This window comes from Poeciliopsis prolifica, unplaced genomic scaffold, assembly GCF_027474105.1.
Source record: "Poeciliopsis prolifica strain line A6 unplaced genomic scaffold, Auburn_PproV2 SCAFFOLD001, whole genome shotgun sequence".
In the NCBI taxonomy this organism is placed as follows: Eukaryota; Metazoa; Chordata; class Actinopteri; order Cyprinodontiformes; family Poeciliidae; genus Poeciliopsis; species Poeciliopsis prolifica.
Genome location: NW_026562376.1, coordinates 16,261,380 through 16,277,648, shown reverse-complemented (window position 1 = coordinate 16,277,648; position 16,269 = coordinate 16,261,380). Strand labels below are relative to the sequence as shown.

General features: G+C 38.4%; 2 protein-coding genes across 3 annotated transcripts in view; both read left to right on the top strand.

The window, feature by feature from the left end:
* hydin (HYDIN axonemal central pair apparatus protein) overlaps positions 1 to 893 on the top strand; it is a 68,782-nt gene extending 67,889 nt beyond the window's left edge. The window contains exon 90 of the mRNA XM_055032106.1: positions 476 to 893. Coding sequence (XP_054888081.1) covers positions 476 to 685 — 210 coding nt within the window. The 3' untranslated portion in view covers positions 686 to 893. The remainder of the gene's footprint in view (positions 1 to 475) is intronic.
* A 1,249-nt stretch (positions 894 to 2,142) lies between these two features.
* necab2 (N-terminal EF-hand calcium binding protein 2) overlaps positions 2,143 to 16,269 on the top strand; it is an 87,126-nt gene continuing 72,999 nt past the window's right edge. For both annotated transcript variants that reach the window (XM_055032173.1, XM_055032166.1), the window contains exons 1-2: positions 2,143 to 2,509; positions 5,453 to 5,477. In XM_055032173.1, coding sequence (XP_054888148.1) covers positions 2,183 to 2,509; positions 5,453 to 5,477 — 352 coding nt within the window. In that variant the 5' untranslated portion in view covers positions 2,143 to 2,182. The remainder of the gene's footprint in view (positions 2,510 to 5,452; positions 5,478 to 16,269) is intronic.

Sequence of the window (16,269 nt, the reverse complement as noted above, 5' to 3'; positions counted from 1 at the left end):
AAGTGTAGAAAAATATTTGCTGCTCAAACATGGTTTGCTTCTGTATTTCACCCCCATTTATTATTGATTTACAGAAACATTAGAAAACATGCTGATTGTCTTTCTTTGTTGCTCCTTGTTCTATGTCCAATTACATGTTAGTATTTAAAGACAATGGTTAAGCCTTTCAGAGAGGATTGTGACACACTGTGTCAACACTTATGATTAAAGCCATCCTCCTACATCAACTGCACACCCAGAGGTCATGTTAGTGATAAAAGGGTTCGCAGATTGTGGAAATGACCAGTTTTATTGCCACAGCTCTCAGCTTGACTTTCTTATGAGAATTTGCTCTTTGGTTCTGACAGCCATCTGGCCACTTTCTAGATTCTTGATAGGTTCTTCACTACATTTGCATATTTGACTTCAATCAACAACTTACTTTTCATTCAAGTGTGAAAATTATTTAAGTGAATGATATTTTTGTTGCTTCTAGGTTGACAACCCATGCTTTACTGTCAAAGAGATCGACAGCATAGCCTCCAAAAAGTCACAGAATATTATGGTGTCCTTTGAAATTCCTCCTGGAGGTCATCCTGGACCATGGTTTGGGACGTTGACTGTCTGCAGACAGAACCCAGAGGACCGGAGAAATTCCATTTCATGGGTATTTTACCTGAAGGGCCAGCGGCCTCAGTCTTCTTAGGGAAGCATAAAGAAAACACCCAAGCAGATAGAAAGTTCTAACTTTCTTCTTTATTTTAGCTTAGGTTATCTCTATGTTATGAGTTGGTATGTTATGAGTAGGTATGTTAGATTGTTTTGAAACTAAAAAATGAATGTTGATGCCAAAAATATAATATCTACAAGCTTTAATTACTTTTGTTTCAAAATATATTCTTCAAAAAAACTGAATAAATGTTGCAGAGAAGCTCTTCCTGTTATTGCACACTCATTTCCACATGGGGGCAATCATGTCAAGTGACTGGATTTGAATTTTGGTACTCCCTAGATTGGTTCAACAAATGTGCCTTAGTTGACTTTTCTGCTTTTTGGTCACTCCATTGGCTGAACAGCAGGACCTAATTCAACCAAATCAGTGCTGCGTTCTGTTAGACACGCAGCACATTGAAGCAAAGACAATGGAAAGGGCAGAGCTGGGGGAGTCTCTCATTACCAAAGGTTAGACGTGTCACATCAGACATGCACTACACACCAACCTCTAATGAGAAGCTGGAGTGACAGTTCAGGAGACACTGCTGTTTCCTGGATGAAGCAAAATCCTCAGATCCTCCCTTTGGGGAGAAGAACTTCCTGTTGTTGATGTTCAGAGGTAAAGTAATATTAATAAGATTGGACATTAAAACAGAGATAAATCAATCCCTTATTGTTCATTAGTTGATGCTCTTGAACAAGACCTTCAAATGAAGAGTATTACTTTTGCTTCCTCACAAGATAAAAGGATTTACTTCAGAAATGACTGAGAAAAGTATAAACCAAATAAACAACCCTCAGAAAACATGGAATCTCTAGAACTCCTTGCTAAATAAGTATAAAAATAACTAAAGCATATTTAATATAATCAACTTGCAAACTTAATGAATCCACGGGGACCATTGTAATCAATGTTTATTATCATAAGAGCAATTATCTGTTCATTTACCTTTTCCTGCATAAAACACAAGTTACTGCAATATAGTAAATGCATACATTCAGTATATTAAAACTTTATAAAATGCAACAAAATTAGTAAGGAACTTACTGTTTAACAGTAATTCTGTAAGGCAGAATTCATCAGAAGAATTGACAGCAACTCAGCGTGTCAGGCTATGTATAACTAATCTATTTAAAACACGCTTTAGTTTTTTTTTTAAATAAATTAATTTGAAATATACTTTTGATCATACCCAAATCAGTTGCAATACGCCTGTTCAAGTTATTGCTTTTTGAGATGAGACTCATAAGAGTTTACTTTAGCTTCATGGTTAGATGAAGTGATTTGTTATAACTTAAATCACCAATAAATACATTCTCCACACACACATTTGATTTGATCAAGATGTGGGATATAGCAGCTGGATGGGTGTGTTTTGGGGTGGGTGATGTAACAGGGGAAGTGTTGGGTGAGGGTTGGGGGGGCAAGAGGGGGTGGGAGCTTCTCTCTCCCCCATAGAGCGCAGCATGAGCGCTCCGCAGCAAAAGGATGTGTGAGCAGGCAGCGCGTTACTGTAGGGACGGGGTCCACAAACTGCTGAACAAAGAACAAGCCAAACTTCGAGCGCAGGAAAGCCGCGAGCAGCCGAAACCCGTAGCCGGTCAGGACAGCGAGTCCGCGACGGCAGCGCAGTCCGGAAACAGCGGCGCCCAGCCCGGTGGAATCGACGGGCTCGTCCGCTGGATCGTCACCAAAATGAGCGACAACAAGAACATCTCCAGCCGGGAGTACGCCTCCAGCAAGGAGGAGGTGGCCGTGGCTCAGGAGCAGTTCTTCGCCCCGGAGCCACGGAGAGGCATCTCTGTTATCCTGGATGTGAGTATGAAGCTGCAGGTTGGGGCGGATGGGTGGGTGGATGAAGACATCCAGAGCGCGCTGCGCACTTACGCACCGACATGTTCTCAAGGCAGTGCCAGTTTGTTTTCAGCCTGCATCCTTTTACTCAGTCACCCGAATAACCAAACAGTTTCAGATGATTTAGCCTTCAACCCAACGAAGAAACAACTAATGGCAGACACTTTTGTCAAAGCAGCGACCATCAATGTTTGTTTTAACCTTTAGTTGTTGAACATGTTCTCCGCGCAGGAGTACCACCGGTGAACTTATCAATACAGCTTCATTAATTTTTTCTTATTCCATTTTTTTTTAAAAAATCCTCTGGAACTATGTGCAGCGTAAACCTGCAAGGAAGACGCAGGAAAACTTTATGGTTCATAGCTGGTTAAAGTCAACAGTCGGTGTATTTTTGTCCCTTTAAAAACGTATGACATAAAATGTGGTAAGAAGTAAAATAAAGCATTCCATTACAAGATTGAAAAAATCGAAAAAGAAAAAAAAATCAGTGAAGGAAAAACCTTGCTAAGAAAGCCTCCATCAATGATGTGGAAAAAGAGGAACTTTTGGAAGATTGACAGAACCATTGCACAAACTGCTTGCAAATATTTTTTGGCCCACTTTTTTGAAAGCTATGCAGTGCTCTCGCAATTAACAGTTTTCCTGCAGAACAGTTTTCCTGCAGTTGTGCAGAGCACAAGTAAAATTCTTCCATTGAATAATTTGTTTCTTAACCTTTAAATACTTTTATCAGTTGCCTTATGTGACGTCATCAGAGGCATATGCACAAAATGCCTTGGTTTTCTGGGGTTTTAAAAGTAAATGTTCATGTTTTCCACCTGAACATGACATAAACTTCAGTAAATAACCGTGGTTCTTCAAACAATGCTGTTTACCTCCTTAACATTTATTACTTGTGGTGAACAAGCCAGATACCGCAGCTTTATTTCCAATTTTTAATAATGTATTTATTCAATATTTAGTTTAATTTCATTGATCTGAGCATGGCAGCTGCTGACAGTCAGTTTGAAGTCATTCTGACATTTATTCTCCAGTTTTCTGCATTACCTTTATTTCCAAAATGCTAATTGTTCTGCCATTTTCCTATACTATTGACCCCCAACATTATTATCACGGTAAAGACACTAAAGTGGTTTCCTGGTGGGTCTGTTTGCTCACAGCTTCATGCAGCATTTCTCCTCATTAAACCTGCTTCTCTGGTTGCTGTTTCCTGCTGCATTTATCCTTAATTTTCTTCTTAACCCTTTGTACCTTTCTTACTGTTTCTCAAATTCCTTTCATCTTTTCCCCCTCTCCTCACTTCCAGTCATCCCTCTCTCATCAGAAGCATTCGTTATTAATAAGGTTAGAAGATGCATCACTTTCCCTTCTGCTTTCCTTCTGCTGCTGTCTCCAATTTCTTCATTTGTTCTGTCTTTTTCTGCAGTTTTTCCTGTGTTTCTGTTGTAACTTTTCACAAACACATGCCACCTCCTCACTACAACACTTTTCTCACTCTATCCAAAGCCTCTCTGCCTGTAAACAGCTCCAGATATGACTGCTTTCTGTGGAGCTGGGTGCAGCCAGGCAGCAGAACAATGCAGAACAGCTTGTCGTTTGGAGTGTGGCTCTGCTCAGTGGCAAGAAGCTGCCTCTTAATTTTAGAAATACTAATCGTGCAATGCCAAAGTGTCATAATTAGCTCCTCTGTAATAATGGCACAAAATATAAACTCTAGTTGTTGATGTTTTGGTTCAGAAAATAGTTTTCTAGTGTTTTGTAAAGTCTGTCATGAGAGTGGTGAGAGTATTTAATTTACTTGAGGAAGATACGAGTCCTGAGTGTGTGTATTGGTGACTTGTCTTTGTGTTGCCCTGATGGACTATTCAGGTAATACCCCTCCTTAGACCATTCATCCTGCATGGATGAATGGTCTAAGGAGGACCACTCATCCATGGATCTGACTCAAAGTATATATAAACTTAAATTTATAAGGAACAGTGTCTTTTATTCATTTGACAAAGATCAAAACATTTTAATATGTGAAATTTTATCCTAATCTACCACTAAATCCCAATAATTTGGGAATGTAGCTTGAATCATCAAATATTCTGCACTAACAATACATTTTTATATTCCAACATTTAAACCACATGGCTCAGTAGTAGAGCACCAGGCAACACAGTGGGAGAAATCTTTGGCTGAAGCTATAAATTAGCTTAATGTGGTGCAACACCCGCACACAGTACATAATCAGTCAGCTGTGGGTCAGTGAATTTGTTTGTTGAGTGTTTCATGCTCACGAACTTCAAGTCTTAAGAGTTTCTCATATGCTAATAAACAGCTGTTTCCTTTCAGGCCTTCTGTTAGAGTCAAATAAAACAAAACAAACAAAATAAACACTAATTGGTTGATTGACAACCTGTCTTCTTATTGGCTTGATTTCCACTCAGTAGATTTCAAGTTTTCCTTTAACATTGCAATAAAAAGGATTTCCTCTTGGGTGGCTTTCAACCTAACAACAGTTGCCTGTATTTTACTTACTGATTAGCATCTGATTAGTAAGTTGAGTGGAGTTGAGACATTAACTTCAATAGACCCCTGAAGTCATGTTGAACTGAATGACACTAATGTCAGGAGAATAAAGTTCTCTAGGATATCAGATGCTACTGCAGTAGCATTTTGCTGCTGTTTTGGTTGCAAAATGCTGATCAACAATTAACACAGTTAATTTAAAGAAATACATTACTTCCAAGGAAAGTTAAATTATTACCCAGGGGATCAGAGGGATGTGAATTGTGTATTTGCTGTTTTGCATTTTTTTTTGAGTATTCACTGCAAAAAATGGTTTAAAATTGATGTGTTTACAATATTAACCAGAGTTTTCTCTTACACCAATTTTCCTCTCTTATCTTCTGTCTACAGATATTCAGAAGAGCCGACAAAGATGGTAAGTAAAATTGTAAACTAGTAATTTATTTTTGTCAGCTTAAAAAAAAACAAAAAACATACACTTGCCAATGTTGGATTGTGATGGTTTTCTATTTAAAGTTAAGAAATGCAATTCCAAATGTATTTGAATTTTGTTTTTCACATATTTTAGAAATGTCCCCAAGCAACAAAATTGAATGAAAACTCAAATTATATTTTATAAATGCAAACATTTCTAAAATATTTTATTAAGAAGTGGTTTAAATGATTAGAAGATCAATGGCTATCTTATCGTCAAGACTAAGACTTATTGCAGTTTTTTATGCAGTTTTATTTACTTGCTTTCAGTATTGGCCATGCTTACAAGCAATCACATTCACAGCAGGGGAAGTAACTAAACTGCAGTAGAGAGTAACAGTTAGTGTGTGACAGTCCACAGAGAAGATCACAATTTTTCACAAATTGTTTCAAATTATACTGAAAGGACATAGTGAGAGTTTCAATAAGTATATCAAAAACATCTTTTAAAAAAGGTCACCTACTGGAGTTTAACAAAAAACTTGCTTACCAAGTAAAGGTTGATGCATCTTTCAGATGATTGGTGGATTATTTTCTATTCTCTTTAAGACTGGTTTTTACACTTTTGTTTTCTCCTCCGTTTATTTCACATACTATTTGAGAAACAGGATGCAAACTGATTTTAAAAAAAGCATCTAAGCTTAAAAGAAAACCATATTTCTGAGATTGTCAATAAAGAATAGCTTATAAAAACTGACAGAATGCCTGGCTTTTTTTTTGACAAAGCAAAGCGTGAGGGAAATGGGTTTTGCTTCAGTTCTGTCATGTGAGTTTTGGTCAGTGAAAACTGTCTGCTGGGGGAGCTGCTGCAGCATCATCCCTTCATTTATCTTTGCATCCTGGGACTCTGGAGGGTTTTCAGAGAGTGTTTTTGTACAGTTTTGCCAGCAAGCAGCTTGTTCATATCCTTTGGCATGTGATAGTGTCTTTTCTTTTCCTGCCCATCCTGCTTTTATCCCTTTTTTCAATCTCTTCTTTCTTGTTCTTCTATTCACTAAACTCCATAAAAAGCATTTTATTGCAAGCAGATGGTCACTTATTCTTTAAATACGTGTTTGTTTTTGCAAGTGTGGACGGAATTCTTTCTTTTTGCTGCATAGATCCCCAAGATTTATCTCTAAATAACATATCTGTGTCCAACCATGAGGGTATAATTGGTTGTAGTTATCTGTCTTTGTGGAAGCACGCTGCTGAAGTTCAGCAAACAAAAATTATTCCCCCAACCTTTTGTCATCCTTGCTGTGGATGGCGCTCCCATCTCGCCGGGGGTTTGATGTGATTGTGCTTCTGCATCTCCAACTGACAACATTTTAAATGCCTGCACCTAATTACCAACTTCTCTGATACAGAACGTTAGTCAGGACACATTTTCAATCCCGCTGATCACATTTTCTGAGAGCCGGCCTCTTGCATAAGGAGCTCTCACAAACAAGCTGTCGGGTTGTGTGAGACTTTTTGACAACAGCCTCTTGGGGTGTTTCAGCAACTCAGTTCCAGGTGAAAAAAATGTCTTTAAAAAGGCAGATGAAAATGTGTGTTAGGGAGGAATTTCTGTAGCATCAGATAGCAGAAGAGCCTTGGTGAGATGCGATGATGGTTATTATGGGGAAAAGCTGTTATTTGACGCATAGTATGCAGGCTGGAGGGGGGGATCAGTGAACTTGAGCTGAGGAAGAGCTATTTTTACCCTTGTGCTCTTCTCTCCTGGGTGAGGACCGGGGAACTGTTTTAATGAGAGAGTGAGGGAAGGAAGACGCTAACAGGGAGAGGAGAGTTTGTTCAAAAAAGAGAGAGTTGTAGGGGTAAGATGGTGAGGTTAGTAAGAGAAGAGGAGCAGAGATAAAGATGAGCGAGGGAGTAAGAGCCAGTATCATATGTCGGGGTGAGGATTCAGGTGCACTTGATCAAAGTCTGGCTTCACATTTACTCTGCGTATCTCTAGGCTGCTGAAACTGCAAACCGAGGCGTGTGTGTGCATATTCATGTTGATCAGAAATACAACCAGCAAATATGATATGCCGTTATGGTTTAAGTGCTCAATGTTGCTTGGTTGCAGACTTATGCACTGTCTTGTACGTCTGCAGCGTTCGTCTGGCACACATTTTTATGCAGCTGGTGGAGTTTTTATGTAACCACTCAGTCTTTGAAATAGTTGCATCATTTTACAGCATTGTAGTTCACAGTACGAACAAGTGGCAGCAGCTGCAACAACAACACGTTTTCTGTAATCGCTGACATCATCTTCACATTAGGTTATACATTCTACTTTTCTTTTATTTTTTACGTTTTGTAAATTACTTAATTACAACTTTGTGACTCTAGAATGAAATTTTATGTTAGTTGATGCTTTTTTAAGCTGAAGTACTAGCCTGTTTTAGTTTATTGCAGTATGTAACAGTGTTTTATTTCTTTATGAGATTGTTTTTTAAAATATTTTATCATTTCATTTGCAGGGAGTCTTGCGATGCACACATCATTGTGACTGATTAGATGTCTGAATGTTTCAAGGACACACTAAACACTATTTATCCATCAAGACTTTGATATTAAGGGATTCCACTAAGGGGAAAATGAAAGATGGATAAAGTTCATCCTTGAGGTTTTGGTTTGTGTTCAACGTCTGCCTAAATGTCAATTCAGTTAACTTCTTTGGAAAATCTGGAAATTAAAATGCAAATGAGCACATCAAAATACTTATCTAAATGTTAAAAAAAGGGGCATGGTAAAATATTTAATTGCAAGAAATGACAGATTAAATGTCAAATGTGTTGTGGCGTCTGCTTCATATTTAGAAAAAAAATATTTCCTAAAATGTTCTTTTTTCTGTCTTTAAGTAGAAATGTTTACCCAAGTTAAGCATTTAGACACTAAATCTGTCTAAAAGTTGTTGATGGGGAAACTTTTGCCTAATTTAATACCATAAAATGATTTTTATTGCTTCTAGTTCATTTCCTCTTCTGGAAGTCCAACTGCTGTAAAAAAAAAAAAAAAGGAAAAAAGTCCTTTAAGAGTGTAAAAGAAGTGCTCTAAAATTATTTCTCCAAACTGTATGATAATAATAAAACCAACTTCCTGTTGTCTGTGTCAGCTGAAAGCAGTCTGACAAGACAATCAATAAAAACACCTGTGAAGATGTATCATTCCTATCTGGTCCAGTTCAGCGGCAAACCTGATATCATTATTTATGCACATTTAATATTTTTTTAAGCTGCTATCCTCTCATTTGTGTATTTCATCCATCTGCTAATTATCACCTCAGTGTGTGACATAAAGACAGAAGGCCAGCTGACTTGAGGGATGCCTGTTTGCTCCTGCTTGTCGACACAGAATTACAGCATGACACCATAAAGCAAACCTGCAGCTGCTCTGGCTCTGCGTCGCCTCGCAGTTACATGAATGAAACTTACCATCTTCCTTTGGTTTTCATTTTTGGATGATTTGTGCTTCACAGATTTGAATTTCTTCATGGTCTGGTTCATTGTATCTCGCTGAAACAGTCTCAAGCTGCATTCACACCAGCCCTGTTGGACCGCTTTAAAATAACCCCAATTTGTTTGTCTAGAAAGTCTGTTATTTGTTCGGGGAGGTTTGAATGCACAGGCGAACTCTGGTCCACTTAAAAACCAAGGTCTCGATTTGGTTGAAGTCAACTCTGGGGCGGTTCAAATGCGTGTATGGATGCAAGTTAGTCATCAGTACTCATTCTGTGGGTTTTGTATGACGTGCTGAGTTATGCTGCATTCAAGTTACCTCGGAAATCAGAACTCTGAGTTGGGTTTGACGTCACACCTGAAATAGCATTCCAGTCAACATTGACGATTTCAACATGACATCGCTCATGGACCTTGTTCTCAGTACCTCTTTTTAAGCTCTAGTTTCATAGATAAAATCCAATTTTCATTTGTACAGTTCATAGGAGCTAACAATGAACTTAGACACATTCTTGCATGCATGTCTTAAAAACAAACATACTCCACCACATCTTATTGTTAATGCCAGGAGCGGCCATATTGAAACGGAAAATCAACCCAGCAAGTCATAACCGGGGGAAGCAGGGGAGCAGGAGGTGTTCAGTGTTTCCACACATTTTTAACTCTAGATTTTTTTTTTTCCTTTCTAAACAATTTTGTTTTTGTTGGTGTTCTTTTAATTTGTTTGTATAAAAGCTTCCTAAAGTAGGAATCACCTCTTGAGCTGATAACTTGGCTTGTTTGTGAAATGGAAACATTTGCATTTGGCTGCATTTCTGTAGAAATGCAAATACCTCCTCTTTGTTTCTTATAAATTTGGAAGATGATCACTTCATTTAAAAACAAATGAGCATTTACTTAATCTCGAGTGAAGCTTCAGTCCTAAAACAAATGTTACTATAGAGTGACTTTACACTCTTGTTTTCTCTAAATGATGATGATGAGGAGAACACAAGAAAATAAAGAAACTTAATTTCTTTTCTGAGATGTTTACTGCTACAAGTCTCCCTCTTTGTCAGAAAAGGCTTAAAATTGATATGTTTGATTTAGTTTGAATGACAGTAAACATAACGTACAATCATCAGTAACCTTCTTAGTAACGTTGGAAGTTTTTATTCTTCTGTGGTTTAAAGGAACGCTACCAAGAACTGTTATTTCATAAAAAGATTTCTAACCATACGACTTATAAAGTAGCCACAATGGATGCAGCACCCAACAGAATGTGGGTGTGACTGCAGGCACAATGATAACCTTCAAACAGACGAAAATAGTCGCAGAGGTGAAGAGACTCAAGCAACAGAAGCTGCAGTGATGCAACAGTCTCTGCAGAATTTGAAGAGGCAAGACTTGAAATACACCAAGTGGAAGGAAGCAAAGGTTTGAGTGAACAGTGACCGGTGGTGTAAGGGTGAAGCCGGGGCAGACTGCTGACGGGTTTCAAATGTTTGGTTTATTCAACATAACAAGGCTGGATGGATAAGAGCTCTAGATATTTACCAGAAGTTGTTAAAAATTTGGTAGACATATGTTGTCACTAATTATCTTGTCAAAAATGTTTTTCTTCTAAAATGCCAAAACATAAATTTTTCAAAATGATCCATGATTGTAGCTACCAGGAAATAATTAACAAGCTTGCTTCCCTAACAGATGCACTTGGTATCAGCCAGCTGGTCCCTTAGTTTGGCAGTTCATCTGCTTGTCATAAACCTTGCATTTTGGACTAATGGCTCTGGAAAAGTGCTGACTGAGTTTTGAGTTCTGAATGTTTGGGAATACTTTGACAGGCACCCGAGGATAAGCAAATTCCTGACTGCTGTACATCTTTCATTTTAAGACAGACTTTCAGTTTGGAGATATGTGATAAAATTGTTTTTATTCTTCTAGTTTGCCACAGCAAGGTTGTCAGGCTTTTTTCATAGTTTTTCTAGTCCCTTGGTTTACGGAATTAGGTGCAACTTGTACACGTTTTTTTTTTTGTCTTTTTCCTTTTTATGACAATGTTATGTTACTGTTGCATTAAATGTTAATATTGATAGACATGAGCCAAAGAGTAAAGATTGCTGTCTGGAGCTATAAGGAAAGCTAATCATTTGCTAAAAGCAAGATGGCCAGGAGAGGTTTGTGAGGGATGCAGTGAAGTCTCCACACACAAGTAGTTGTCAAGGAGATGAATATAAATTACTTTCCAGCCTTTTTGTGTGATCGCTTTGTGCATTGCAACCATCTCTGTCGCTTTTGACAATTTCAAAGTAAACGTGACTGATTTTTTTCTTCTTCTGATGTTCCACAGTGATATGGTATATAAAAGTATTATGTGTTTTCATGCTTAAGTCTCTTAATTACTATGAAACGGGCAGTTGAAGTGACTGGAGTGGTTGTCAAAATGAGATATCTGCATAATGTGATGCGAGTTCAACTTCAGTTTGAAGAATTTTACTGTGACTATTCACTTACTGGAACATTAGCTCTGTCTGCTGGCATTTCTGCTGGTCTTAAGTCAGATTGGTGTCATGTGTATCTAATTACCTGCAGTCTTTAATCACAGTACAATGCCGCTAACAAGTCCCAGAGAGGCAAGGAGATAGATGAGCTGCACTGAAAAAGCTCTTGTCAGAGTCACAAGGAAGAAAGTCTAAATAATTTGCTCTAGAAAAAAACAGCTCTGGTGCTACTGCGGTATTAAGAGAGTTGATTGCATTCAATATCGTAGAGTATTTCTGGTGCCACCTATTCCATAATTTTATGCTTGTGCTGATAAAACAAAGATACTTCCACAATGTTAGCTCTGCTACTTCGTTATTATTTAAAGAAACAGCCTTTCAGGTTGAGGTCATTGTGATAATTGTCATTAAAACATGAAAAAGAAGCTGAGAATGGGTATCAGATATGGAGGGTGTCATTGACCTTGTAGGAACTCCACTTGTGAATATATGAACATTATGTGGAGAAAAGTCAGGCTGACCTAACATAAATATAAGCTATGATTAAAAGGTCAACATCTTAACTTTATTTGATCTAAAAAGTTTTAAATGTGGTGCAGGACAGATGTGATGTGCATGCTGAGGGAGGGAAAAGGTTTATGAACAGGTTGTGTAAGAGACCGTGACAGCAGGCAAATAGAGAAAGATTGCTGTCCTGGTCTTCTGGATTTGGATCAAAGGCCGAACGTTAAGACACTCTTTGAAGACATTTTTCCTCACCTGGTGTTTTCTGCCCTTCACTGTGCAGGGATCAGACGTACCATAAAAAGAAAAAGTTGGTGAATTCTAGCTTGCTTTGTTTCAACCGTTTCTTTGGGTTTGCAGGGAGCTGCAAAAAAAAAAAAAAAAAAAACTAGGAAGAACGCCTGTTTGCCCTGCTACACAAGAAGTTGAAATGTGCCAACTTTTTACTTGGGAGTTGTAAAAGGTTGGTATTGATATTTGTCAAGAAATATATCTGAGCTGCCTGTGGGAATGCAGTCCATTTGGACTTGTCGGTTCTCTCATCTTTTCTCAACTTTCTATACCTGAAAGTCTGTTAAAGCTTTTCTCAATCACTATGACAGAAAAATAAGAAAACAGCTCGCCTACAGTAACCCTTTTATTTTAAACAAACTTAAACTGTCTGAATCTGAAAATCTACTTCTTCTTGCCCTCATAAAAACTGCCTTTTACCACTTTCTTTTAAACTTTCCCTCATTTATATAAAACATTTTTCAAATACTTGAACTAGAGACTGCTGCTGAACAAATTTTGGGCCAGAGGGGAAAAAAAAGATAAAAACTAAAATCTCAAAGAAATTGAATATAAACAAGTAATCATGAACAAAGCACTTTAATCAGTCCAATCAGATTCTTTGCTTTATTGCTGAAAATATGAGAGGCAATCATCGATTTCTCTGATGTGACCTTTTCAACCACCTCGCCCCCTGGCGCACACATGCTCTCTTGAAACCCTCTTGAGAAACTGAACAAACAAGCAGTGATGAGATCAGGGCGGTGTTGTGCCCCGAACAGATTACACCGAGTTATTCTGCAGGCTGCTGTTTATTATGTGGGTGTTTATGTGTACCCGAGGGTTAGCTGATTAGGGAAGCACAGACTGGGAAGTATTATAAAGTTTTGTATTTATTAAACAAAAAATGGGCAATCAATTCCTAGCCATAAATAGGTTTTTGTTGTTTTTCTATCTTTTTTTTATCTAGCTGGACTTATAAACGTTTTTTGTCCACTGGTGGGGCTGAATCATGACTCGACAGAATGACGGTGTTAGTTCAAGATGGAAAATGGACCCAGATAGTTTACAGTCCCTTAACTGCTCAGAGATCTGTTTAGTTAACATCCAAATGGCAGGACAACCATAAGGCCTACCAGTTTGTTTCTTCGTTTAGGTACCCTTTGTGAGAGTTGGTCCATTCTTGGCATGGTAAAGAATATTACACTCAAAAGTCAAATGCCGTCTAATAATTTAATTGAGTTCTTTTGTAAATCCATAGTTCTCCAACTGTGCTAGAAGCATAAGTTGTGGTAGTTTTTCTGCCTCTAGCGGTGTTTAATATCTTTGCATTAATGTCTTTATAAATATGGACACATTTAGTGTACTGATGATCACATTGATTTTTGTTTAATCAGAACCTAATCAAGAGAGTTGTGGAGTTCTTGAACTCTCCATACGAACCACAGCAGATAACAGCAAACCAGGAACTTATTTTCTACTAAATTAATGACATTCTTACTTGGATTTTAATATCTAAAAAGTTTGACAAACAGTGAAATTTGCTAACTAATAGATGTGTAACAAATCAAGTACTATTAAAAAAATTGTGCAGATATTTTTCTATTCTGCAGTGATGAAATTGGGAGGTTATTTGGATAGTTCTTCAGTCGGATAAACAGAAGTGCTGTCATGAAGTCAAGCCTTTTCCAACTATGACTAATTGCTGAGCCAGAGCTTTAACTCTCATTTAAGGCTCTTGAGAAGGTTAGTCATGCTTATATGATATTCTCATTCTTTATATATGGCTAAATGAATCATCCTTGAAGTTTTTGCAAATGGTTCAGAAGCATCCCTCGACGACTGAACTAACCTCTCCTATGATTTCCTCAGCACCCACACACCTTCCAACGAGCCAGTTTCTCCTCGATGTTCCAAGATCATAGTGAAAAAGTAGAGGCATTTGCTGTGGCCACATCAAGACTGTGGAATACACTGCATCTCCACCGCTCAGGTCATTGAATCATTGGTCAAAAGAGAAGCTATGGAAGTTTCTTTTTACTGGCCTTTGAATGAATATGAGACATTGAATAGCTCTTAGAGGTGGACTTGCTGGTGTTCTCCACATCCACGTTCCTTCAGGATTTTCTACTGGAAGGGTGAATTCATGTTTCCATCCTGAAGAAGCAAAGCAACCTTGGATTATAACCCACAATATTGGATTTTTTTTTTGTCTGAAATGATGTTTTCTTGGGGATCACAATTCTATATTTGTGGACAGTTACTAGTTTTTAAAATCCCAAAGCATTATAAATGTCTCTGTGACCCTTTCCAGACTTTTGAGGGAATGATTGTTTGATTTGTTCTCAAACTCTTTCCGATTGTTTTTTCTTTGCTAATTTTTCAAATCTTTCAGCTGTCAAATAGGTTATATTTAAGAATTTCCATGATTCTAGTCTGGCAGCAGTAGACAGTAAGCACCAGTAATCCTGGTTGCTTACTGTGAAATAGAAATCAGCTTTCCAAAATTTGAGGTCAGTCGGTTAATTCATGATTTGATAACTGGTGGTGGTAGTTTTCATTGGGAGCATGTTGGTTTGGAAACTTTTAGAAGGTAGCAGACTTTCACTTGTGCAAGCACAGCTCCACGAGACAACAGGCAGAGTTGACTCTCATTTTGAACAAAGTATGAAGTAGAGCTCCTTTTTGAGCTCTACTTTACATTGGGAAGGAACCATTTGGCAGCTGCTAATGCTCAACCTGCTTCTGTGTTTAATGAGTGGCGGCAGTGGCTGGGAGCCGCCACTCTGAATCTGTGCTATGCAGTCTGGTTTGTCTGTGCACGCTCTCTGTGTGCTCCATTGGAAGAGTGGGGGTCTTCTGCTGTGAGCTTTAAAGCAACAGGGGCACTTAAGGCATGACATTTATGTGCCGCATAATTAACACAGTGGCCTTGCTGGGTGTGTCTGAATTAATGTGTCATCTGCATAATAACTTGCTTTAAAGGTCTCTTAGTTATTTAGTCTATGTTTATCGATCACTTTTCTTTCAACTGTTGGACTTCTCTGAATTTGTTGCTAAGGTAAAGCATTGCATTCAGACATACATTTCATAACCAGACGTTTTGTCAGTTTTTCTAGTTGCGTTTCACCAACAGAGTCATGACGGGTGGAATCCAGACATGTTCTGTAATAAGGCACCAAACCCGGTTCTCTTAGCAGGAATCCAGCAACCTCAGTAACATCTCAGTTGCCCCTGGTTACAGCATACCTCTGTTTGCCTCCCTTGAGGCTTTATGACCTGCTGTTGCCATGACACCAAAGTTAACCTCCCTAAAACCACCCCGGCCCCCTATCCTACATGCCCCCTGCAGAAGCAGTCCTGTGCGGCTGTTTCCCTCAGTTTCTACTTTTCACTCAGTTGTCTCCGACCAGCAGAGCTCAGTGAAGTGACTGTCGGTTCATCGGTTTGTTCTAGTCTAACAGATATCACCTTGTGTGCCCGAGTAACTTAGTTTGCTTCTACAGTGGTGTGTTCAACTCAGAGTCTACTCGTTATGGACTGTCTTGGTGCTGGTGGGTTTTTCTCTTCCACTGGGAAACGGAGTGAACTGTTTTTTCTTCAGGCAAGCGTAACACAAAGTGCTTCGCAGGAGTTAAAAACAGAAACAGGCAGAGGAAGCAACAGAGACAGACAGACATTAGAAATGATCAAATGTCATAAACATTCAGACAAAACAAGCAAGATGTGTGTTATTTTATAGCCACATAAACAGGCGTTCAATCAGCAGATGCACATTGCACACTGCCACATTGCTTTGTTCCCTGATTGGCTTGTTTCAAAATCTTCATATGACTTCTAACGAATTCCCTTCTTATTGCATGACTTTTTCTGGCTCCACTGATAAATTTTACAACCTGAGCTTTGGATCTTTACAGCTCATCCCGTTACCACTGGCCTCTTCTCTGCTTCTCTAAATATTTCTCTGCTTCTCTAAATAGTTCAGGTAAATCTCCATAGTAGGTTAGCTGTTGTCATCCTGTTTCTATTTTCAGTCAATGATGCTTTA